Genomic DNA, 25,076 nt, shown 5'->3' with positions numbered 1-25,076 from the left:
CTTTATACTAAAAATAAAATTAAATAAAATAAAATAAAATTACTTTCTTAATTTTTCTAAGTTATAGTTTCAATTTAAGATCTGATTAATAATTACTTTGCATGTTTTTTAATAACTAGTCTCAGTATAATTCATATTAAGAAATGTATAGAATCAGATTAAGTGAAATTAAATGTAAAATTTATAATTCTATTAATCAGTTTAACTCTGAGCTAAATTCTGAAGTCACAGATGTATTATTTATATTGTAATAAATGCTTTTTCTAAGTATATATAATAAGTGATATTTTCTGCAATAAAAAATGTATTTTGTTGAAAAAAATTTAAATTTGCTGATCAGCAGATTCAGAGAAAATGAAATATCTCTATTAAAAAGCAAGTCTTTCTGAAAAAAATAAACTACTCTTGTTGAAATATTGATGCAATATTTTAAAAAGAAAAACATGCCCTTCAGCCTATAACCTGTAGAATAGTTGAAGGTTGTATTGATGAAGCTATCTACAAAGAGCATAATATCGTGGTGGTCACGTGATATACAGAGATCGGCTTAGATGCCAGGCCGCTAAACTCAACCCAGCGCTTGTACACGTCCATGTACCAGTACCAACATGTCGGGAGGTGGACCGCCTATCTTAAAGTCGCTGATACATGATGTTAGTTATCACCGTCCCCGCTCTCAACTTTCTTGATTCCAACCTTCAACCTCCTTCAAAAAACCATCTTTACCACCATCAACATCAACATCATCTACCCCTTCCGGCCACCCATCTGTTTGCTCCTTTTCCTTGCTTGCCTTGTTTTTCTTCTGGCTGTTATATTCTTTCAATTTCTTGTTTAGGGCCGGTTTCATTTCGGTTCTCCTTTTGGTTTCGTGTTGCGATCTATCTCCTCGCGTTTCACCCGGCATATACGTACTCCATCTATTGAAACCACCGTCACAAGTTATCTTACCCTCTTCGATCCCGCGTCAATGAACTCGATCTTCACCAACAATCTTGATTCTCACTCCTGGTATACCTTTGCCTTTGCCCCGGAAATTTACCCGGGTTGTGTTCGGTAGCCCCTCCACCGAACCTTGCCATCCCATGGCACTTCTACCACTTTGTGTTTCCTTACATTCTGTTTGTTGTCCATGAACTAATTTATCTTTCGGTACACTTTACAGTATAGGCTTCTAAGATACGCCGACATTCTGGGCCGCTGTTTCTGGCCCATTTTGGCTTCACCTCCTCTTTTATTCATCAACGAACGAGTCTCGTGCGCTCCCACCCCTCTTTGACACAATGTTCTCTGCCATGACACCTCCTTCTCTACTCTCCGTGGACCCTATCACCCTTCCTTCATCTCTGTCTGCCATATCTCGCCCAAAATCAGCACAGAATGCCGTCTACGACCAGGGGGATTTTAATCCCAAAGAACTGCATCCCCACCAGTATCACCACTCCCAGGAACTAGAAATCCAACACCACCGGCAACTCCAACCCCCACCCAACTTACAACACCAGCCTCCATCAATCGAGCTGGAAATGTCTGATCTTGTGACGCCTGGTTCAACCGTAGCACCCCGCATCCTCTTTGGTAACCTGCCAACTGAGATCCATGAGTCAATTCTAGACCATCTCTTTGGGGTCCGCGGCTCCACCCTTGCTTCCCTATCCCCCATCAAATCGAGCGCGAACAGCTGGAGTAAAGCCCTACGGCATCCTCGCCGAAAAGCTCTCTCAGACCTGGCACTGGTTTCCTCTCAATGGCGCCCTTTGGTACAAGAGCGAATTTATCGACATAGTAGGGATTCCCTCACCCCTGAGTAACTTTACAACTTATCATTGGTGCTAACGGCCTCTTTCCCTGTTTCCTCTCTCCCTCTTCTTTTAGTTCAGGTCAAGGGTACCGCTGATGGGCTACTCGACTGTTCTGATTGGTTCTTGTCCCACTCTCATCTTTCTGCGTACGTCCGTCATATCGAAATATGGATCCCGGTATGGGGAGATCGAATGCCAAAGGGTCGCCCGCGACACTACTACCGCCCTCACAATGGAATCGAGGACTCGAACCTAGCCAGCGTGGCATCAGTGCTTCAAGCGACTGTTGCTACTTTTGAAAATACCTCAAGTAACAGCGCGAGTACTTCCAATTTTAGATTCTCCAGCCGCAACGCCACCTTGCAACAAATATTTTGTCACGTTTCCTACTTTTTCCCTCACGCACGGATCTTAACCTTGGAAGGCGGCCACTGCAAGAAACCACCAATGATCAGGCATTTTGATAATGACCCGTGGGGTCAATCGGGAGAGGAAAGCCTCGAGGTGCTTCCGAACATTCAGACCTTTGTCATGAGGGGTGCTTGGAATATCATGAGGGACTACCGGCATTGGTGTAACCTTGCCAAGGCATTGCCTAATCTGCGCGAATGGGACTGTGCCTATGCGAAACGAAAATTGGAAGCTCATGTTACTATATCCAAGGCTCTCGCCAACTTCCCGAGAACAATTACCCGACTGGACATCAGCTTAGAAGGCTTCTACAATAAGGCAAGCTCACATTCGCGATGGTTTGGTACAGTTCATGCAGAACCACACCTCTGCCAGCTTTTGGGTGCCATTGCACCCCAACTGGAATCCTTGACCTTTACAGGAAAGGTTTGCGCATGTTTATTCAAGCACGCACGAGCGGCCATGCTCACAAGTCACGCAGCCTCGAGACTGAAATCAGTAGACCTTGTGGTGAAATCCTGCTGTCGCGAGCAACCATCCCATGATGATGGCTCCCCAATGTTAAACGACCTGTCCGGTATTACCAATATAAACTTCATCAACTCGTTCGAGAAGCTGGTTGTCGCGGCAGTGAGGTCACTGGACGCATTTGTCACTCTGAACCACATGCGCATTAGGTTTATCGATCTTGATTCTGCTAGCCCCCTGGGCCTTCTCAATCCATACTTCCAGCTCGTGGACAACAAATGTATTGGCCTATGGAGTGAGACTATCCTCGACGCGCTACACGGAGCGCGTCAACATGCAGAGTTCGAGCTACTCGACGACGGCATACTTCCCCAATATGGAATCAATGTTCAAACAGCGTCGAGAGTATTTCCTCGCACCCGGCCACTCAGTATCAAAGCAAGTTCATATAAGATCATCGCTGACAAGTCAAAGTTGTGAAAAGCTCAGTTTGTCTGGCCAGCTTCCAGTCATATTCATTTTCTATTCAAATTTGTTCCCAATTTCTCTTTCTCTTCCTGCTTGCTCATTTGCTTTTTCTAAAAAACAATTTACCAGCCCCTAATCTATACTACTATATTTCAATTTCGAATCCTGTCCGACGTTGAAGCTCAGCTTTGCTAGAGAACTAATCTTGTCATCCCTCGTTTATATCACCTCACCTTGTCTACCCGGTGTCATTCGGTTTTCGTGGCGCTGGAGGCGTCATTTCTAGAAAGGTTTATTTCCTAATTTTCAGCGTGGCGCTAGGCTTGTCTCTTTCTAAAGAGAGAAGAAACTGTTTTCATAATTATCAAGCGATAGAACCCACTTTTTGCAAGCTTGTTTAATTCATTAATTATTCTTACAGTTCGGAATAGGCCGCGGCTATGTAATAGATATACATAAGTCACCAACGGCAATCCCTTCCCTCCAAATCAACAAACCCTCCACTGCACAGGCTCTCCGTTTCTCATATTGTTCCCCCTATACAGTAGGACCAGAGCGAAAATTGTCCGTCGATTATTAACAGTGTTAGTTATATTTATCTATTCGTGGCCAGCATGTAACATAGAAACTTCCATGACGAGCCAAGCATTTCTTTCACTCCAGGCCCCTTGCGGCCTTTTTTCCCACCCTCGCAGCTCCACATGCGCACAAGGTAACGGAGTTGCCTGAGCGTGAGCCGACATCAGCAACAATAACGGCTAAGATCCCAATGTTGACCAAGAAAAAGAATAAGGAAGCGAGGAAGAGGCCCGGAGTAAAAGTGGAGAGACCATAGAATTCGAGAAGAAACCCCGGATACAGCCAGAGAGCCTGGCCACCAATCCAGAAGGCAAGGGCGCTGATACCGATGAGCGGTCTTTTCATGAAGGAAGAATATGGCAGGTAGAGGGGGAGAAAGATCATGTACCAGAGAAAGTACTGGAAATTCTTCTATTAGACACCAGTAGTTCCGGCACTAGGGCAAGAGGTGAAAAGCAATGGGCCTTACGAACCTGACTCGTGCACACTTTATTGAATGTCACAAACGCAAAAGTCTGCGCCAGCATAGTGCCTGCTATATCCTTCTTGGCCAAAACAATTGGGATTAAAACAGCCGAGAGGACAAGTTGGGGAATGAATGCTAGTGACTCCAGGCGGTTTCCTGACGATGTGCCTTGAGCAGCAGTGGAGGAAGAGAGATACAGGAGCATATTGTAGGGTGAGAAATTATGCCGATGATCAACGCGGGTGAGGTGATGCAGATATGTATGCTGCATAAATGGAAGGCCGTAGATGACATACATGGAGAGGTTGAGGGCGGAAAAGACCGCAAGCGAGGTGAGGGTGAGAAGGATGCGGGATGGGTTGAGAAACGAGGCTAAGCGATTAATCATAGATGGTAACAAGATACCAACTGCCTCTTCTGTATGACTCTCGTCGTTTTCTAACAGCCAAATGATCGACAGGGCATAGATGAACGGATATATCTTAAAATGCACCCCAATACCTAGGAGGGCGCCAGCTAGCGCAACCCGTTTTTCTAAGACAGCCCAAAGCAGTGCCATAACTATGACGCTCAACAACCCCTCCGAACTGCCCCTCGTGCTAATTGTAGCAACCATGGGATTAAGTAGCCAGATGCTAGCGTACTTGAGCGCGCGCGGCATATCCATTTGCATAAGCCGCTGCTGGCGGAGAACTCGCACGATTAACCAACCAGCCACGATGTCGGCAAGGGCAAATAATGCTTTGCCAAAGGCGAACCAGAAACTACCGCCCCACACCGTCGGCACAAGGAGCCAGGCTAGCAACGGGGTGTAGCGGTATGTGGCGCGGTCATAGGGAGAGCGACCCTGTGAGACAAACTTTGCAGCATCTGTGAAGACGAAATAGTCGATGTCGGTGTATTTCATGGGAGAGTGGGCATCTTGGTAGAGCCCGTAGAAGAGGAGTACAACTCGGAGAAAAATTGCGGCAGAAAACACCCGAGTTGCAGAGTTGAATAAAGACTGCATGGCGAATTTTCAGAAATAGGTGTATGTAGTATTCAAAAAAAAAAAAAAAAATAAAAAAAAAAATAAAAAAAAAAGGGGGGGGGGGGGGGGGGGGAAGGATGTGTTGGTTGGCTCGAATTGATGGGTTACGCTGTGCAGACCGTTTCAGAAATGCACAAAAAATGGGTCACTATATTAGAGCAAATAACAAAGGGCCACCCAAAACTCAGTCCACAAGTATGATATAGCAAACGGGTGATGATAAATGACATCGCACTCCTCTCTTCTATCAACCTATCAACCGGTTCGAGCATGCAGAGAGTGTTATAGCCAAAAATTGCAGCTCGAGGACGGTTGCGCGCTTGGATGCAGAGTGGAAAAAAGCCGTAATCAACCCCAAGGCCAAAACGAACAAGTAGGAAACAATCAGATCAAACAGACCGAACAGACCGAAAAGACCGAACAGACCTGTCTCTGTTTCTGGATATTTGTCAAGAGCATTGCAACAAGGAACGTTGAGGCTTGTGATGAGATGGCGTGTCCGGAACACGGATGATCCGGTCCGAGGAGGATTCTGCAAAAATTGAATGTTGAAGAATCAACCATCCAAACCAACACTTGGCCGCCACGCTTTGTGATGAGAAATTAATTTCTCATTCTGGGTCAAAATTCGATACCCATTCCGCCCGGAGAGTGGCTGAAATCACAGTTGACTACAATGCGCTATATAAGAAGAGTGGTTTGCTATTTGTACCTCTTCTTGCAAAGTTAGAATCTCCAAAAGAATCCCTATAACCGTGCCATGCTTACTCACTCTCTCTAGTGAGTGTGCCACAGTGTATGAAAAACCACACTGTATAGAAAATATTTTGAATATCTTCATTCTTCATCTTCAAATAATCATCATTAATTATAATCATGTCTAAATCTTCTAATTACACTGAGAAGCAGTTGTAAAGAGCTGTTAACATATATAAATATAATTAAAAATTAAAAATCATATCTCTGTTATAAGAATTCAAAGTCTTATATATTATCTTATATAAGAGAATCAATGTGAAGAAATCAAGAACTATAAGAGTTTCACTGAATTAAGTATTGAATAACAGTTAGAAAGAGATAATTAAGATATAAATTTATCAGTTAAATATTAATTTTTATCTGTTTATTATTGAGTGTATCAAAGCTGCTGTAAACTGTATATTAAGACAGTATTATACAGATTCAGAGACTGCATCTCTTATAGTAAGTAAGATATAAGTATATTAATTCATTAAATATCTGTTAGATTATAAATAAGTTAAGCAAAAGTCTATAAATTTAAAATAAGTATCTTATAAGAATATAAGCTTTATTATTAACTGATTTAATTGATATAAAGCTATCTTTAATTAATATTATTTTTTCACTGTAATATCTATAACTAGACTGACTATGTAACTGTGTCTGAGACTAGAACTAGATTTTTTAATAGTCTCATTATTAATTCAACTGATCTCATTACACAGTTTTAATATTAGATAGTAATCTTATACTGTTTTAATAAGACTTACTATCTACTCTTATCATATTTTATAAATAAGATTATAATTTTCACTTCTTAATTTAAATTATTTTTTATTGCTTTAAATGACTTTAAATCTTATTTAAGTATTATCAAAAAGTGTTACTTTTTAAAAAATTAAAAATAGTCTAAAATAAACTTTAAAATGTTTAAAAATAGTAACTTTATACTAAGAATAAGACTAAATGAGATTAAATGAGATCACTTTCTTATTTTTTTCAAGTCATGATTTCATTTTAAGATCTTATATATAGTCACTTTACATGTTTTTTTAATGACAAGTCTCAGTGAGATTCATACCAAGAAATGTATAAGATCAGATCAATGAGATTAAATATAAAATTCATAATTTCAGTAGTCAGTCTATCTATAACTTTGATGAGATTGAATTTTAAAAAGAAGAATAATGTGAATAGTGAGTTATAACTGTCTTTAGAGATATGAATTCTGTTATACAGTTATTATACTTCTGTGAGTTAATAATAGTGCTAAAGTATATTAGTGTAGATAAATTATTAATTATAATAAAATTAAAGATTTATTTAGAGAATTAATATATACACTTTAACTTATTTAATAACTATATTATTACTGCATCTGAGTCTGACTTTATAAATAATAAGATTGAATTTAAATGAATTAAGCAGTTTAATAAAATTATAAAAAAGTGTTAAATAAGCAGTTATTAACTGCTATTAATAAATAATTATAATTCTCATCTTATAGAAGAATTCATTTAATACTATAATCTTTATAAAATTATTCTATTCAGATTCTTATCTTATATAAGTTATATTTTACAATCTCTTAATAATGTATCTTTTCAGCAGTATAAGTATTATTATACAAAGACAGTTAATAAGACTGTCTGCTATAAATATGAGTAGTATAGTAACAGATAATTTCTTACTAATCTGAAGAGAATTTAACTATAAGTATTCAAACCTGATACTGTGAGAGCTGGCTTTACTAACTGTGAAATGTATTCAGTTAATCATGATATAATTCTCAATCAATTGAGACCTCTTACTATTAATGATGCTCTGAATCTCAATATATATGATGATGATAATGATGTATACAATCACTTTATCTCACCGCCCCGGTGGCTGAATGGTTAATGCGGCCACCCGGTAGCACCTTGGCGTGGGAAACCAAGGCACGTGGGTTTGAAACCCGCAGGGGATACATTAAATCCGGAACTCAAGCATCTCAGGTTTCTAATAAATACAGAGGTGTACAAATCACTTCAATGAATCACTCTATATTCCTGGGCTGAGAAGTTATTATTGCATGTATTTAATTGTCACTTCTTTGTATTTTTCTATGTTCTTGTTATCTTGATGTGATCTCAACATCTGTATTTCCTCCTGTATAATTAACACTTAATCTGTATTTAACATCACACAAGGACTCATCATAAGCTCCGCTTGTATATGAGTATAATGAAAGAATAATAATAATAATAATAATACTTTATCTTATCATCTGCAGATTAATTATTAACTATCTTCTTATAATTAATCTTCTCAGAGATGATTGTAAAACTACATTACTAAATTAATACAGCAGTCAAGACCTTAGAAAATGTGAAGAATACTCTTATACCTGGTTTGACAAGACAGTTGAACAAGATCTTCAAGAGTAGTATGATTCAGGTGAAATTGAATATATATTATAAGAGTGAACTTGCAGATCATTATTAAGTAAATAGATATTAAGTTATTAAATTCTTTCATAAACAGGTACAAGTAGATGAAGTTCTCACTATTAAGAATGTCAATTATAAGATTACAATCTGTAGAGTAGATGAGATGAAAAAGACATTCAATAAGAATCATTAATCAATTGAAATCAAACTTATAAAATCTATAGTCACTTAATTATAATAAGATAATTCTATAGAATCTTAATCTACAGTGAATTCTACATCTTCTAATGAGTATATAGATAATCTTTATGTTATAGATAGATATGATGATGATTATTAATTAATTTTTGAAGATTACTATATTCAAAATATTTTCTGTACAGTGTGGTTTTCCATACACTGTGGCGCAGAGAGACTGAGTAAGCATGGCACGGTTATGACACTGCTGGTGTCTATGGAATGACTTGGCCTACGCCATTGCTGTTATTGACATAGAAAATAATTGGCAAAATTACAAAATGCAGCGATTGAGGAAGAAATCCTATTTTGCCCTCAAATCACCCGCACTGATGGCGAAAATGTTCCAAGCACTGAAACATGAGTGAAGACAAAAAAGTGCAACTACAGGGAGCGGTACTGTCACTCCAGGTGAGGTAGGCCTACATGTTTGGCCCGGAATGTTCGAAGGATGCAGTAGAATTTCTGTCATTTAGCAATGGGACTTGTTCCACACACTTAGGAGATTGTATTCCCTCGCTAGTGGAAATTGGGTGTTCGGCAGGGCCGCAGACTGCGTGGTTCTACCCTCGCTACCCTCGCTACCGTCGCCATGGAAGCGGTTGGCCGCATCATATATCCGCGAGACGACCTCCAACGTTCGTTTAGCTGCCGGGCTCCATAGTTGCATCTGAGCCAGGGCGACCATGATGATCTCGACCTGTGCACGACAGGAGTAGATTGTTCCTGTGGCATCAACAGCTGCATTATCTGTCATGAATAGACCAAACAGGGTAACCAGGTGTGCCTGAAAGATAAACCAGATCGCATTCCAACCAGTCATTTTATTAAGGTGGGTTGCTGAAGAAATATTGCAGATGGTTTCATGTGCCACTCTTCTACATTTCTTGGTGGCAGATCTCTCCTCTTCCTTAAGTGCGACATAGAGGACGCGGCGTATAACATAGCTGAGAAGAACTAGCTCATCAAGTAGAATAAGTTGGCTCTGATACCATTTCATGATTGTTCATATTGTGGAAATTGTGTCCGGGCACAGATTGTCGCTCTTTAACAATGGGGAAAGGTTGTTGTGCCATTCTACGAGCTGGCTACTCTGTAGCATTTCAGGAATTCTGTAGAAAACACTCGGTTGCAATTCTGCTAAAGTGGCTGTTTTCTACGCGGGGTAAAATACGAAGGGCATTTCGCTGAAAGGTATGATGTCAACTGAAAATCTGCTTGTGCCCTGTAAAGTGATGGCTTGAACACACTCTATCCCCCAGGTCTTAGAGTAGGAGAAGTATGATAGTAATGATTAGATGCCATCTTTCTAGAGTTGGTCGCCCGAGTGTCATATGAGCCCCTGTATAGAGACAGAAGAGGGACCACCATACTCTACAGCGAATATCCACTGAAAGAGCCCGGATATGGCTGGGCTTCCCCGCGGCATTATCAACGAGTTCTCTGTGAGCGTCGAGGGTTGTGGACATCCGCAAAGCTATCCCCATTATTCAATTTCCTGAATTCAGTTGATTAATGTAGTGTAGTTAGAATTCACCCATGAGTGCCAAGGTCTGCACTGTTTCTAAGTGTGCGCTGTTGAGGCAATCAAGTGACAAGTACTGTTGGGCCCGCTGATAATAAAATCATGAGATGTATTGTCTATGGGATAGGCAGCTATACTACTGAGTGTGAAAACCACATTAATTCAGCAGGGGTCTCATCGGTTTCCGATCAAAAAGGCTCCATGAACAGGAGTTTCATCTAGCAGCGGGATGAATGCCCGGCGGTAAGTAAAATTTGCATAATCAACTGAATGTAGTTGGACTGAATATGTGCTGACTCCGAGGGTAATGTGGCACATCAATTAAGTTGTGAGGTCTACAGATGGCTTTCAGAGGAGGGAGAGCAAGTAGTTTCGTTGTCTATGAGATTCACGATTTGAGGTACGCGAAAAGCAGGCCGCGGAATATATTGTGGCGGACATATTGCTTGTGAAAACAGAATTTTCCCAGCCCCCCTGAAAATTAGTAGCAAAACATCACAAAAAAATCAAAATATTCACATTTCTCTAGAATCATTCAATATCATTCAATACATGTCTTTTTCAATCAATTATTATTCAAATATATGTCTGTCTTATCTTTATTACTAATATATTACTTCAACTCAGTGATTTTATTAATAATGAAATTATACACTTTCTTAAGAATAATTATATATCTACTAAGATTATACAGAGTATTGATTATTATCTAGTCACTGTATATTAAATTCAGTGAAATCTTTACTGTTTTAAAACTGTTAGAAGACTCTGTTTAATATGTAATATAAAGTTAAAAATTATATCAGATATCTTATCAGAATTGAAGAGTCACTTAAATACTTAATTTAATACAGATTTTAAAGGTTTTTTACATTATATAGTTAAGAACTTTATGTAAGAAATTTCACTTCTCATAGATTCTTTACTTCTATTTCTATCTCTTATGTAATTAATAGACTTACTGACTCTTGACTATATACAACTATATAGACTGAAGTTTATAACTACTATTTATAACTTATCTTAACTACTATTATATATTTAACTTCTATATTTAACTTTCTACTGTGAATACTTCTAGTAGCTATCAGTATATATTATATCAAGCTATGAATCACTGAATAATTATCTGTAAGTACTTATTCTTACATTTTAAGCTTAATTAATCAGTAATTATCTGTTATAACTGAAAGAATTAGAAACTTGTTATAATGTAACAGAACCGAAGCAGTGGCTAGTCAGCAGTGTCATGTAGAAGTAGTTGTTTAAGAAGCTGTATAAGTGAGCTTAACTATCTTACTTGAATAGTGAGCTCATAGACTACTAGACTGACTGTGTGACTGTGTCTGAGACCAGAACCAGAATTTTTGATAGTTTCATTGCCAATTCGACAGATCTCATTACACAGTTCTAACATTAGATAGTAGTTTCATACTGTCTCAGTGAGACTTACTGTCTACTCTTGTCACATTTTTCAAATGAGATCATGATTTCCACTTCTCAATTTAAATTATTTTTATTGCTTTAAATGACTTTAAATCTCATTTGAGTGTTATCAAAAAGTGTTACTTTTTAAAAAATTAAAAATAGTCTAAAAAAAACCTTAAAATGTCTAAAAATAGTAACTTTATGTCAAGAATGAAATTAAATGAGATCAAATGAAACCACTTTCTCATTTTTTTCAAGTCATGATTTCATTTTGAGATCTGATATATAGTCACTTTGCATGTTTATTTAATGATTAGTCCCAGCGGGATTCACATCAAGAAATGTATGAGATCAGATCAAATGAGATCAAATGTGAAATTCATGATTTCAACGGCCAGTCTATAGAGTACAGAGATATTGTGAGAATATCACAGATATAATACTTAGTATACTAAGAAGATTGTATAAGACATACAGTTAGACTGACTGTGTAACTATGTCTAGAATCAGAATCAGATTTTTTAATAGTCTCATTATCAATTTAACTGATCTTATTACACAGTTTTAACATTGAATAGTAGTTCTATACTGTCTCAGTGAGACTTACTGTCTACTCTTATCACATTTTTCAAATAAGATCATGATTTTCACTTCTTAATTTAAATTATTTTTATTGCTTTAAATGACTTTAAATCTTATTTGAGTGTTATCAAAAAGTGTTACTTTTTAAAAAATTAAAAATAGTCTACAAAAAACCTTAAAATGTCTAAAAATAGTAACTTTATATCAAGAATGAGACTAAATGAGATTAAATGAAATCACTTTCTCATTTTTTTCAAGTCATGATTTCATTTTAAGATCTGATATATAGTCACTTTACATGTTTTTTTGATAGCCAGTCCCAGCAGGATTCACGCTAAGAAATGTATGAGACCAGATCAAATGAGATCAAATATGAAATTCATGATTCTGGCGGCCAGTCTACACACAGTAACTCTTGTATATATTTCAGTAGAAGAAAAAATGAATTACTGACTTCTTTGATAAGAAGTCAGCATCTAGCTATTCTATATAGATAATGAGTGAATACTCTTCTCTCATTTCATAAGTGAGAATAGTCAGAGTGATACCTCAGCAGTATCTCATTATTATGAAAAAGTAATCTGCTGATCTTGTATAGAAGTGAGATTCTCATATTTATTAATCAGATCTTTCTATGATATATCTGAATAATATTATAGAGTGATTCAAAACTAGTTCAAACAGAATGAAATCATCTGTATGAAAGTAATAAGCTGTGTGAAATCACAGCAGAGTCTTGACACAGTCAGAGATATAACAATACTCTCTTCTTTAAGAGCATAGTCTCAATACTCTCAAGATTATTAGATTAGAAATTATCTTTATTATATAATAACAGTTGCTAACTGATTAACAGTATATATACTGTATAAAGAAATAGATGAGTTTTTCTGCTGACTATATAGATCTTTCTTTTTTCATCTTTGTTCAAATCAAACACATGATAAGTGAGTTTCTTATATATCAATTTAAAATGTGAAAAACATAGTTAATAAGTGACTTACAGATCTCTCATCATATTTCATTCTATATATGAAATTCTCTGTAAAAGTGATGTATTTTAGAGACAAAGTTAACAGTAGTGACAGAATTTTTCAAAAAGATTCTTCTCTCTCTGTGACACATTTTTCTCTCTCTTTCTCATCTGTAATAGTGAGTGCATGAGAGCATCATTCTTGAGAGACAATAAGAGACTTATTCTGACATTTTCTAGTAAGTAATAAATGTCTTTGTGATGCAGCTGTGATCTCTGTGACTATCAAGAAAGTCAGATTGAAGACAGAGACAGCAGTATCACTGAGCTGCAGAAGCACTACTTTCATTATCATATCTTCTTCTTCTTCTTCTTCTGCTTCTCTTACAGCTGCAGTGATAGTCACTGTATCTTGCAGTGAGATGTCATCTCTTCTACTAGTCAGTTCATTCATGTTCAGTTCTTTCTCTGTCTCTCTCACTACTGTTGTAACACTGCTCTCTCTCTCAGTCAACACAGTAATGTATGACTCTGTGTGATTATTCAGAGAGAAACATGAAGAGAGCTTGATTTCAGAAATAGTAACTCTGAGAAGCTCAATCTGTAGTTCTTCTCTCACAGCACACTCAAGCTCTACTCAGAATGCTGTTAAGTTAAGTCTGCAGAATCTTACAGTTTCTTCATCTTCTCTCTGTGAGAAGGCTTCAGTGCAGTCTGTGACTGACACTGTTATTTGTCTACACTGTGCTAAGCAGCTGAAGAAGAGAGAGATTTTATATACTTACTTCTTCTCTTACTTCTGTTATTTCTATTATGTCTGTAACAATAACTTCTATCTCTCTGTAAGTATTATCTCACAGAAAGATGTTATATCAGCTCTGATAAGAAGCTCAGATACTCAAGCAGTACAGAGTAAGAGTCTCAGAGCTTTAAGTGTTAGTGAATTTTATCAAGACTGAGAAGATTCTTCTTACTCATCTGTAAAAGAACATGAAAGTGTGAGTCTCTAAAATGAAAAAACATCTCAGAATAACTAGTCTCAAGAAGAGATCAGTCAGCACTGTTATTAAAAGTACTGTGAAGATTAATCATTGATTGAAGAGAATCTCACTTTAATTGAAGTAGATGACTGAGATGCTTTATAAATTAATAAGTTAATACTTTAAGTATCTCTTATACTCTTCTACAGCATACTTCTCTGTGATACTATAGTACTAACTTCTCAGCAGATAAAGATATCAGTGCTGAAGACTTTAACAGTGAAGAATGAGTTTAATGAGAATGTAATTATTAATAAGTAGACATTAATCTCTCTTTTTACTTTTTCAGCAGACTGCAGCTCTATTAGAATAGCAGTGATCTGTGAGTTAATAATATTAATCTTTGTTAATTTTAAATATTTCTTTCTTTTCTTATTAACTGCTTCAGGAATTTTATACTTGTATAGTCTCATTAAACTTCTAAAAAACTCTTTGAGAGAAAATAGAAGAAGAGTGCTATAGAGCTTATAAGACATCAGCTTATCACTGTAAGATTATCTCTAAAAAATTCTTTAAGAAAAATGAGAAGTCTTAAGCAGTATTTCTTACTCAATGTCTCTGATGTGTAATGAGACAGTCTCTACTAGCTGTCTCATAGCTTGCAATCTCTTTCTCAGCAATTTTCAAATATTTAAGCAGTTTTCATGAATTCTCTGATAAGAAATAATCTTCTCATTTCATAAGATATTGAAGCTTACTATAATATGTTCACTTATTTAATATTTTCTTCATAAGATATTCAGTATCACTCTCAATCTTGATATTATTCATCTAAGATAGCTTCATCTCAGAGTATTACTTATAGAGCTTTAAATAGAAAATGTGAAAAACAGAATGAATTAATTTCAATTCTGTGAATAATTTCAACTTATATATCTGCTTACTCATTACTCTTATTACTGAGAAAGATTCTAGTCATCACTCACTGAGCTTCTTATATAGTCTTATTATCTTGATATTCTTTACTGAAAGTAGTACTTGATTCTCTATCAAGAACTTCATTGAAAGATGTTTTTAATTATAGTATTTTATCTACTGCTTCTGAGTATAGTGAATACTTTTCATTATCTTCTTATAAATTTTATTCAAAAGTTTTAATCTCACTTTTACTTCTGATACTGAGAAATACTCTATTCTCTATATCTGTTTGATATTCTGACTGTTTATCTCTCTCTTTAAAACATCATCTGCAATGTCACTGAGTAATGAAGAATTATATTTATAATAAGTATAGAAAGAAGATATCTTTAAAATTACATTCTTTGCATTGTTATATATGAATTTGATGATTAGAAGATGTTTAAGTCAATTATTCTAATAATATAAACAGAATACTTGAAGATGCTGTTCTAGTATCTAATTCTGATATTCAGTCTGATTATCTGTCTGCAGATGAAATACAGTACTGAGAAGACATCTTATTATAAGATAATAGTAAAAAGCTGATCAGTATTTACTACTGAAGAGAAATTCTCAATCTATTATCAATGATTTTAAAGCACTGTAATTATAAATAATGATATCTAAAAACAGATCAGTTAATTCAGAGGCTTTAATCTTTTTATAAGTAGAAATATATCTAATCATCTTTATAAAGCAGTCAACAATGACTAAAATTAAGTCATATTCTTTGACTCTTGTTAACTTCAGTAGGTCAACTATGAAATTCATTGATAGATTCTATCATGAGCTCTTTGAAATAGACAGTGATACTAACTCACTGTATTACTTATATCATAAGATCTTTATTCTTTAACAGATATTATAAGTCTTAATATACTCTTTGACATCTGTCTGAAGATTGTTTTCAATATATTTATATTTTAAAAGCTTCTCAGTCTTCTCTAACTCAAAGTGTCTTATATGAGAATTATTATGATGAATTCTTAATAACTTCTGACACACTGCTCTGCTACAAGAAATGAAGACTGAATTATTCAGCAGTAGAAGTTCACATTCTTCTAGTTATCAGTGACTTGATTTTTTAGTGACACTGTTTCACTCAGAGTCTGTCTCTTTCAAGTTTAAACTGAATTCTTTCTTCTTTAACTTCTGAATTCAAGCTGTAGTAGAGATGTTCCTCTTCTATAACTTATCAATGAATTTCAAAAGTAGTTAGATTGAAAGATTGTAGACTGTTTCATTCTTTATCAATTCAATGATTGTAAGATATAATATAAGAAGCTTATAATCTTCAGTGTCAGTTCTCTATGAAGATTCAGATTTTCTTTCATCTTCTATACTAAGTTGCACAGCTGTCTTATCAGTGTCATTTTCAAGCTTCAGAGAATCTTAACTCTCTGCAGCTAGCTTCTTCTGCAGTGATAACAGAGGTTCTTTTATAGAATTCTTCTTCATATCAATGATATTATAATTGAGTTATCTAGACAGTGTATCAGTGAAATTAAGCTGATCTGAACAGTATTAGATATAAAAATCATACTCTGAAAGCAGCTTCACTCACCTGACTTAACATTCTATCAAGCTCTTTGTTGTCAAGAAGTAACACAGATTTATATAATCAGTGAGAACTTACACTAAATACTTACTACTCTGAAGATAATGTTATCAGATCTTAAAGAATTTAATAATTACTAACATCTTCTGATTATGAGTATTATATCTTCTCTATATAAGTGATAACTTCTTGAAGAAGAAGATCACTGATCTTCATTCACAGTGTTTTATAAACTCTGTGAAAAAGCCTTCTCTTACAGATAATTCATTGTCTGTATCTTCAGAAGTAACTATTCTCTGATTCTTTCAACATTGAAAGATCTTTGATATCAACTGTGAAAAGATTTCATAGATCTCATTTCTGAATACATTAGTCTCACACTGACTGAATAAGTCAGAGTTAAAGTGATTCAGTATTGTAATATCTATAAAAGCTTGTTTCAATTCTGTAAACACCTGCACAGTATCTTGAGTGAGAATAAACAGTCTTATTTTTCTATCTTTCAAACTTTTATTTAACAGATCTGTAAGAGGAACAGTAATTCATGAATATGTATAGATAAATCATCTATAGAAATTTGCAAATTCTAGAAATATCTACATCTCACAGTATGTTCACAGTGCTGATCAGTTCTCAATAACAGAGACCTGGCTTCTATTCATTGAAATGCTGTTCATTCTAATAATATAATCTAAGAAATCAATCTTCTGCATGTAGAACAAGCATTTTTCAGTGTTTGTATAAAGTTGATACTGTCTCAAGTAACTCAATACTTCTTGAACATGAATATCATGTTTCTTCTCTGATTTTAAGAAGATTAGAATATTGTTCAGGTATACTATGCAGGAGATATTGACAAGACCTCACAGCATCTTATTTATATAGATCTGAAAGATGACTGAAGTATTATAAAGATTAAAAGATAAAACAAGATATTCAAAATTGCTGTACTTGATATGAAAAGTCATTTTTCAAACATTATCTTCATTAACTCCGATTCTATGATAGATATTCTGTATATCAATTTTTGAGAATATCTTTACTTCAGATAATTGATCAATCATCTCATCAATTAATAGTAATGAATAGTGATTCTTAACTGTCATCTTATTAAGACCTCTGTAGTCTATGTATAGATGTAGTCTATCATTCTTCTTAAGTATAAAAAGTATAGACATCTCTGTCAGACTCTTTAATAAGTGTATTCAGTTCTTTGATTACACTTCTTCAAGATATTTACACAGAATATTCAATTTCTTCACAGATAAGTTGTAAAGAGATCTGTACAATGCTGTTACACTGTCTTTAAGACAAATCTTATATCATATCTTGATATCAGAAAACTTCACTGCTTCTCTTTTTAAAAAGACATTCTTATATTCTGTAAAGAGATATTATACTCATCTGTCTTTAATAACAGATACTGCTGCTAATCTTATAGTGAGAGTGATGACTTCTTTATCTGTTTCTAAGTCTCAGTCATCTGCTATACAGTATATTAACTCTATCTTTTTCTCAAGATTCTTTCAATGAAACTCTTCAGATTTCTCTATTACTGTCTCTTCATCAGTGAGATAGTACTATCATATCTGAGTAACTCAGTCAATGAGAGGATTGCTTTCTCTCAATTATAGAAGATCTAGAATGATATTCTTATCTATAATATTGACTATATAAAGAAGCAGACTGCTCTTCTTAAAGATTTCTTCTAAGTCTGTAATCACACACTTTGCTTAAATTATGCTAAAATAATAGCATTTTATTTCATCAGTAAATTTTACATAATCTGATGAATCTATCTTCTTTCAACTCTTTATTAAAGAAAAGAAATGAAATATGAAGTTAACATTTATCTCAGAGTTAAGTAAATATCTCACTGATATCTTCTTATTCAGAGTATATATTATAATCATAATATGAACTTGAAGATGTGAGAATTATCAATTCTTCATTTCTTTCTCTTCTTTATCTTCCGCGGATACATTTGTCAGAAGAGAAGTCAACTTTGAGAAGATATCTTCTCAGTTTCTTCTCTTCTTCAGCTTCTTACAATCACTGATATAGTGTTCATCAGCTCTGTAGTTAAAATAGAGATCTTTATCAAATCTTTTTTAGTATTTCTTTACAGTGAGTGAAGAATCAGAACACTTGAAATTCTTCTTTACTTTCTTCACACTGAAGTCATCACAGTGCTGTTTAGATCTTATTATTGATTATTTAGAAGAGATCTTACTAGCCTTTTTCTCAGAGAATTGATTATTCAAATGAATTCAGAAAGTCAGGTTGACAAGCTCAGTATAATTGATTAATGAACTCTGATATTGTGATATCATTATTTATATCTTATAAGTTAGCTTCACAAGATAAAGCTTTATTTTTAATTGATTCAAATCATCAGTTGATTTCTCTCAATATTTCTCAAATCTTGTATTGAAATCAGAAGAATTCTCATCATCTCATTAATGTAATAAGTTGAATTACTATATTATTATGAAGCAGCAGTTGCAGTGATCTTTGATTTGATTCAGTAGAAAGTTCTTGAATTCTTCTCAAATTATTGCAGTATCAGTACACTCAAGCTCTCTCTTCTTAGTGACTCAAGTAGTTGTAGAGATGTCTTCAAGAAGATTGACAGCATATATTACTCATATCTTATAAGTATTATACTGGCTCAGATTAAGGCAGAATTTCTGTTCAAGAATACAGATAAAGCTGTGAAATTCAGACAATGTATTTTTCTTATATCTTAGAGAATCTCTGACCTTAATCTCTCTATCTTCATGATAGATGTAGGTGTGTAGAGGCTGCAATGATAGCAGAGCAGTTGAAGAGCTCATATCAAAATATACAGTAAGTTCAGAAATCTTGAATTTCTGCTGAGATAGAGATGTACATACTCTAGAGAATAATGTAGAGTTTCTCTCAGAGAATGAGATCAGATCAGTCTCAGTATAAGTGTATAGAGTTATATCAGTCTATTAGAGCTTGACTGATTTAAACTTATAATCAGATTGAGTGATTCAAATTGTAATATAATGAAATTAAAACAGTGACTAGTTAGTAGTATTATATAGAGATAGTTGTTTAAGAAACTGTATAAGTGAGCTTAACTATCTTGGTTGAATAGTGAGCTCATAGATTACAGGGTTATTGTAAGAATATCACAGATATGATACTTAGTATACTAAGAAGATTGTATGAGACACACAGTAACTCTTATATATATTTCAGTAAAAGAAAAAATGAATCACTGACTTCTTTGATGAAGAGTCAGCATCTAGCTATTCTATATAGACAATGAGTGAATACTCTTCTCTCATTTCATGAGTGAGAATAGTCAGAGTGATACCTCAGCAGTGTCTCACTGCTAAGGAAAAGTAATCTGCTGATCTTATATAGACATGAGGTTCTCATATTCATCAATCAGATCTTTCTATGATATATCTGAATGATGTCATAGAGTGGTTGAAAACCAGTTCAGACAGAATGAAATCATCCGCATGAAAGCAATGAGCCGTGTGAAACCGCAGCAGGGCCTTGCGCGGCCAGGGGCGTGATACTTATATACTTTAACTTCTACAAACTCTACTACAGATATCTAAAAGCAGTTATTTAAATTATAAATAATTTCTATAAAAGAAGTCTTAAAGAAGTTATTAATTACTTATAGTATATTACTCTTTATATCTGTGACAGAGAAACTCTTTAAATCTATAAATAAATTAGTTTTAATAAAGCATATTCTTAAGTATCTTTTACAGAACTAAGTCATTTCTCTGTAAGAAATACTTACTATCTGTAAATACTTTTGAACTGAGTCTCTAGATATAATCTTCAGAAATATTCATAAACTGAAAAGAAACTTTTTTAAATTATAATTATTTAAAATTATCTACTGAACTACAATTTATAAATGCTTTTATAAGTTTATTTTTGAAATTGACTCATAAGTCTGTCAATATGATATAAAATATGAAGAAGTTATTATCTATATAATAACAGATCTCTACTTTACTGAAGTCAAGAATTAACTGAATTATTTAAAGAATAATTATAAGAGATCTTACTAATCAGTTCTCAAAATCTATCTAGAGAATAAGTTAAAAGACTCTGTAAGTCAGACAGAGAATATCTGAGCTGTAATTAATAATATTAGAAAAAGAGATAAGAAATCTGATGAAAACTACTTACAGTACTTTATAAAATTATAATATAAATTAAGATCTATGAAAACAGAGCTCTGAAATATGATCTGAATAATAATATTTATAAAGAGACTGAATAAAAATATACAGAATAAGCTTATTAAGTAAGACTTTAAGCACTTAACTCTGAAGAAACTGATAACTTTCATTCATAACTTATAGATCACTGTGAGAGTCAGAGATCTGTGAACAGTGAATTATTAATTAGTCTTATACAAATCAGAATAATACAGAACAGATTTACTATAAAAAGATAATAAAATACAGAGAGATTTATATCTGACTACTAAGTAGAGAGAGAGCTTCACAAGCTTCTGTGAATAAAGTATATAATAAAGAGATTAAGAAAAAGAGTCTCTACTTTGTCTATTTTAAATCAGAATATCTCTGTAGAAACTGTTTTAATAAACTAAAATAGAAATTTAAGAAGTTATAGACAGAGTCAGTAATTACCTTTCTAAAAGTCTTAAAGCTGATATCTGAATCTGTTACTCTCTGAATGAAAATATATACTTATAAGAAGAGACTATATTGAAGTACTACTACTCTACAAGTATGAAAAGTATTAATGAATATAAGATCTTAGATTATTATAGTATCTCTAAAGCTTATAGAGTGAATAAGCTAAGTGATGAAAACTGATAATCTACTCTAATAATAAGCAGACTATAAGAACTCAGATCTGAGAACTGAGAGACTTATAAGAGATATTTTTGAATTACAAGATCTCTCTGAATCTTGAAGAAGATTTGTAAAAACTATGATTATTACAGATATTATACATAACATATACTTAAGATATATATCACTTTAAAAATATAATTTATATATAGCTGTTTATAAGTTGAGTTTATACTTCTGATCTGTATTAGTAGACTTACTTATAAAAATAGAATCAGTTAATACTACAGAGTTAATCAGAGAAGATAAGCTCATTTATATAATAACTTTATAAATGTTTAAGAACTTTACAGTTATGAAAACTAAGCTTCAGATATCAGAGAATATCAAGATCTTATAGAGATATTTAGTTCAGCTAAGATAGCTGAGCTTCTATCTCACTATAAGAAGAATCTAATAATAGATTTAATAGAAGAGTAGAAAGTCTTCTGAGAATTAATCTATAAGCTATTCTATTATAAGACAGAAGCTCTACAGACTTATATAAAGAAGAATCTGAAGAATAAGTTTATTCAACTTTTACAAATCTCTGTGAGAGTCTCTGTAATATTTATAAAGAAAAAGAATAAATATCTTAGATTATATATAAACTACTATAATCTGAATTTCAAGAATATAAAGAGTTACTACTCTCTATCTCTGATTGAGAATACAATTAATCATTTTATAAAAGCTGTCATATTTACATAACTGAGCATGATTAATATATATATATAATAATAAATACAGTCTGAGAATAAATGAAAAACTGTCTTTAAAACTGTGCTGAGATTATTTGAATATTTAGTAATATCTTTTAATTTGATAAATATCTTTGTAATATTTCAGTCTTTTATTAATAAAATACTTTATATATATCTGAATATCTTTATAATAATATATCAAAGTACTGTAATTAGACTGACTGCTGAGATTAGACTGGCTGCTGAGATCATGAATTTCACATTTGATCTCATTTGATCTGATTTCATACATTGATTGACGTGAATCCCGCTGGGACTGACTATTAAAAAAACATGTAAAGTGACTAGACTGGCCGCCGGGACCATGAATTTCACATTTGGTCTCATTTGGTCTGGTCTCATACATTTCTTGGCGTGAATCCCGCTGGGACTGGCTATCAAAAAAACATGTAAAGTGACTATATATCAGATCTTAAAATGAAACCATGACTTGAAAAAAATGAGAAAGTGATTTCATTTGGTCTCATTTAGTCTCATTCTTGGCATAAAGTTACTATTTTTAGACATTTTAAGGTTTTTTTTAGACTATTTTTAATTTTTTAAAAAGTAACGCTTTTTGGTAACACTCAAATGAGATTTAAAGTCATTTAAAGCAATAAAAATAATTTAAAATGAGAAGTGAAAATCATGGTCTCATTTGGAAAATGTGACAAGAGTAAACAGTAAGTCTCACTGGAACAGTATGAAATCACTATATAATGTTAAAACCGTGTAATGGGATCAGTTGAATTGGTAATGAGACTATCAAAAAATCTGGTCCTGGTCCCAGACACGGTCACATGATCAGTCTAAAAGTGACTATATATCAGATCTTAAAATGAAATCATGACTTGAAAAAAATAAGAAAGTGATCTCATTTAATCTCATTTAGTTTCATTCTTGGCATAAAGTTACTATTTTTAGACATTTTAAGGTTTTTTTTAGACTATTTTTAATTTTTTAAAAAGTAACACTTTTTGATAATGCTCAAATGAGATTTAAAGTCATTTAAAGCAATAAAAATAATTTAAATTGAGAAGTAAAAATCATGGTCTCATTTGAAAAATGTGATAAGAGTAGACAGTAAGTTTCACTGAAACAGTATGAGACTACTATCTAATGTTAAAACTGTGTAATGAGATCAGTCGAATTGGTAATGAGACTATTAAAAAATCTAGTCCTGGTTTCAGACACAGTCACACAGTCAGTCTAGCTGAGATTATAAATTTCATATTTAATTTCATTTAATCTGATTTCATACATTTCTTGATGTGAATCCCGCTGAGACTAGTCATTAAAAAAACATGCAAAGTGACTATATATCAGATCTTCAAATGAAATCATGACTTGAAAAAAATAAGAAAGTGATCTCATTTGATTTCATTTAGTCTCATTCTTGACATAAAGTTACTATTTTTAGACATTTTAAGGTTATTTTTAGACTATTTTCAATTTTTTAAAAAGTAACACTTTTTGATAACACTCAAATAAGATTTAAAGTCATTTAAAGCAATAAAAATAATTTAAATTGAGAAGTGACAATCATGATCTCATTTGAAAAATGTGATAAGAGTAGACAGTAAGTCTCACTGAGACAGTAAGAGACTACTATCTAATGTTAAAACTGTGTAATGAGATCAGTCAAATTGATAATGAAACTATCAAAAAATCTGATCCTGGTCTCAGACACGGTCACACGGTCAGTCTAACTGTAATGATGTACTTTACAAAGAAGAAAGAACACACTGAGTATATATAAACTGTATTAAAGCTTTTAAATAAGACAGAACTGTATTTTCAGCTGATAAAGTATAACTTCAGTATCTACTGAATTAATTTTCTAAAATGTGTAATTACTGCAGATAATATTTAGATAAAATCTTTATAGATTAAGACTATTCTAATATAACTAAAGTTAACTAGTATTTATAATTTTCAGATCTTTCTGAGGTTTATAAATTTCTATAGATAGTTTATTCTTATATTCATAAGAATATTCTTAGCTGTTACAGACATACTGAAGAGTGAAAATAAGAAAAAGTCAGCTTATAAATAAAGAATGAAAAGATTATTAAGAAGAAAAAACTGTGAGAACTTTCTTATCTCAGAAGCTTATAAAGTCTTTATAAGATTAAAATAGATATTTATAAATACAGTAATACTGTTTCACTTTATACAGATTACATTCACTAGAAAAACCGCTTCACCACGAACTCGCTCGATTTTTTCGAATAAGAACCCGCTGATAGATTCATTGAAAAGCCCTCGATCATACAAGCATTTTGACCCCATCACTGACTGGATACCCCGTGTGATGGTGAAGTTATTCAGTCAAAATGTAAATCAGACATTGTTCAAAACTTCTGTGTGAGGTTGGCCCTCATTCTCGTCTACCACATCACAACCCCGGGCGAAAACCCTGTCCATCTTTGATGTTCCAAAACACCAACGCCAAGTCTCACCCTCGTACCGCCCTTCCCAATCTGGCCCATCCCCGGCAGAAAAATACAAAAAGATACCTCGGCGATAATATCAAGCACATAATCAACAGACTCTTCTGAAGTGCAACCTTCACAGTCCGCCGCCAGTGTATCTAGACTTCAACACCAAGTCTCACCCCTGTACTACCCCTCTCAATCTGGCCCATTCTCAGCAGAACGATACAAAAAGATACCTCGGCAACAGCATTCAATACATAACCAGTAGACAACAAGTCAACAGCACACCAACAACTATAAAATCAGTATACCCCAAGGTCTGACTGAGCCTTTGATCCCTGCACAGTGAGATATATTAAATCTAGTTTTAATACCTCAATATTCAATAGA

At 33.7% G+C, this 25,076-nt stretch overlaps 3 protein-coding genes across 5 annotated transcripts; 1 reads left to right on the top strand and 2 right to left on the bottom strand.

The window, feature by feature from the left end:
- The first annotated feature begins 615 nt into the window (after positions 1–615).
- On the top strand, positions 616–5,248 carry BDCG_07448. Of its 3 annotated transcripts, none has more exons than XM_045423237.1 (4): positions 697–1,011; positions 1,166–1,785; positions 1,876–4,587; positions 4,655–5,248. In XM_045423237.1, exons 2-3 carry the CDS (start codon positions 1,284–1,286, stop codon positions 3,159–3,161), a joined length of 1,788 nt encoding a protein of 595 aa, XP_045282146.1. In that variant the 5' UTR covers positions 697–1,011; positions 1,166–1,283; the 3' UTR covers positions 3,162–4,587; positions 4,655–5,248. The 3 variants fall into 3 exon arrangements, with proteins under 3 accessions (XP_045278675.1, XP_045282146.1, XP_045282145.1); XM_045423236.1 differs by having other exon boundaries at positions 703–1,056; positions 4,655–5,219; XM_045423235.1 differs by having other exon boundaries at positions 616–1,011; positions 1,876–5,221.
- BDCG_07447 (phosphatidylinositol glycan, class M) lies at positions 3,132–5,260 on the bottom strand. The gene is made up of 2 exons (XM_045423234.1): positions 4,202–5,260; positions 3,132–4,127 (listed from the first exon to the last, which is right to left on the bottom strand). The coding sequence occupies exons 1-2, from the start codon at positions 5,201–5,203 to the stop codon at positions 3,804–3,806; spliced, it is 1,326 nt and encodes a 441-aa protein (XP_045278674.1). The 5' UTR covers positions 5,204–5,260; the 3' UTR covers positions 3,132–3,803.
- Positions 5,261–8,738: 3,478 nt separating this feature from the next.
- On the bottom strand, positions 8,739–9,727 carry BDCG_07446 (C6 transcription factor). Its single transcript, XM_045423233.1, has one exon. The coding sequence runs from the start codon at positions 9,632–9,634 to the stop codon at positions 9,107–9,109; it is 528 nt and encodes a 175-aa protein (XP_045278673.1). The 5' UTR covers positions 9,635–9,727; the 3' UTR covers positions 8,739–9,106.
- Between the last annotated feature and the right edge of the window lie 15,349 nt (positions 9,728–25,076).

This window comes from Blastomyces dermatitidis, assembly GCF_000003525.1.
Source record: "Blastomyces dermatitidis ER-3 genomic scaffold supercont1.8, whole genome shotgun sequence".
Taxonomy (NCBI): Eukaryota; Fungi; Ascomycota; class Eurotiomycetes; order Onygenales; family Ajellomycetaceae; genus Blastomyces; species Blastomyces dermatitidis.
The sequence above is the reverse complement of the archived record's forward strand: the minus strand, read 5'-3'. Positions and strand labels throughout refer to the sequence as shown.

What these genes read in the sequence shown, in the direction of transcription:
- BDCG_07448 (XM_045423237.1), top strand. Translation starts at nt 1,284, where the DNA reads ATGTTCTCTGCCATGACACCTCCTTCTCTACTCTCCGTGGACCCTATC. An exon ending in AGAGCGAATTTATCGACATA is followed by an intron (nt 1,786 to 1,875) that starts GTAGGGATTCCC and finishes CTCTTCTTTTAG; the next exon opens with TTCAGGTCAAGGGTACCGCT.
- BDCG_07447 (XM_045423234.1), bottom strand. Translation starts at nt 5,203, where the DNA reads ATGCAGTCTTTATTCAACTCTGCAACTCGGGTGTTTTCTGCCGCAATT. An exon ending in ATAAAGTGTGCACGAGTCAG is followed by an intron (nt 4,128 to 4,201) that starts GTTCGTAAGGCC and finishes AAGAATTTCCAG; the next exon opens with TACTTTCTCTGGTACATGAT.
- BDCG_07446 (XM_045423233.1), bottom strand. Translation starts at nt 9,634, where the DNA reads ATGAAATGGTATCAGAGCCAACTTATTCTACTTGATGAGCTAGTTCTT.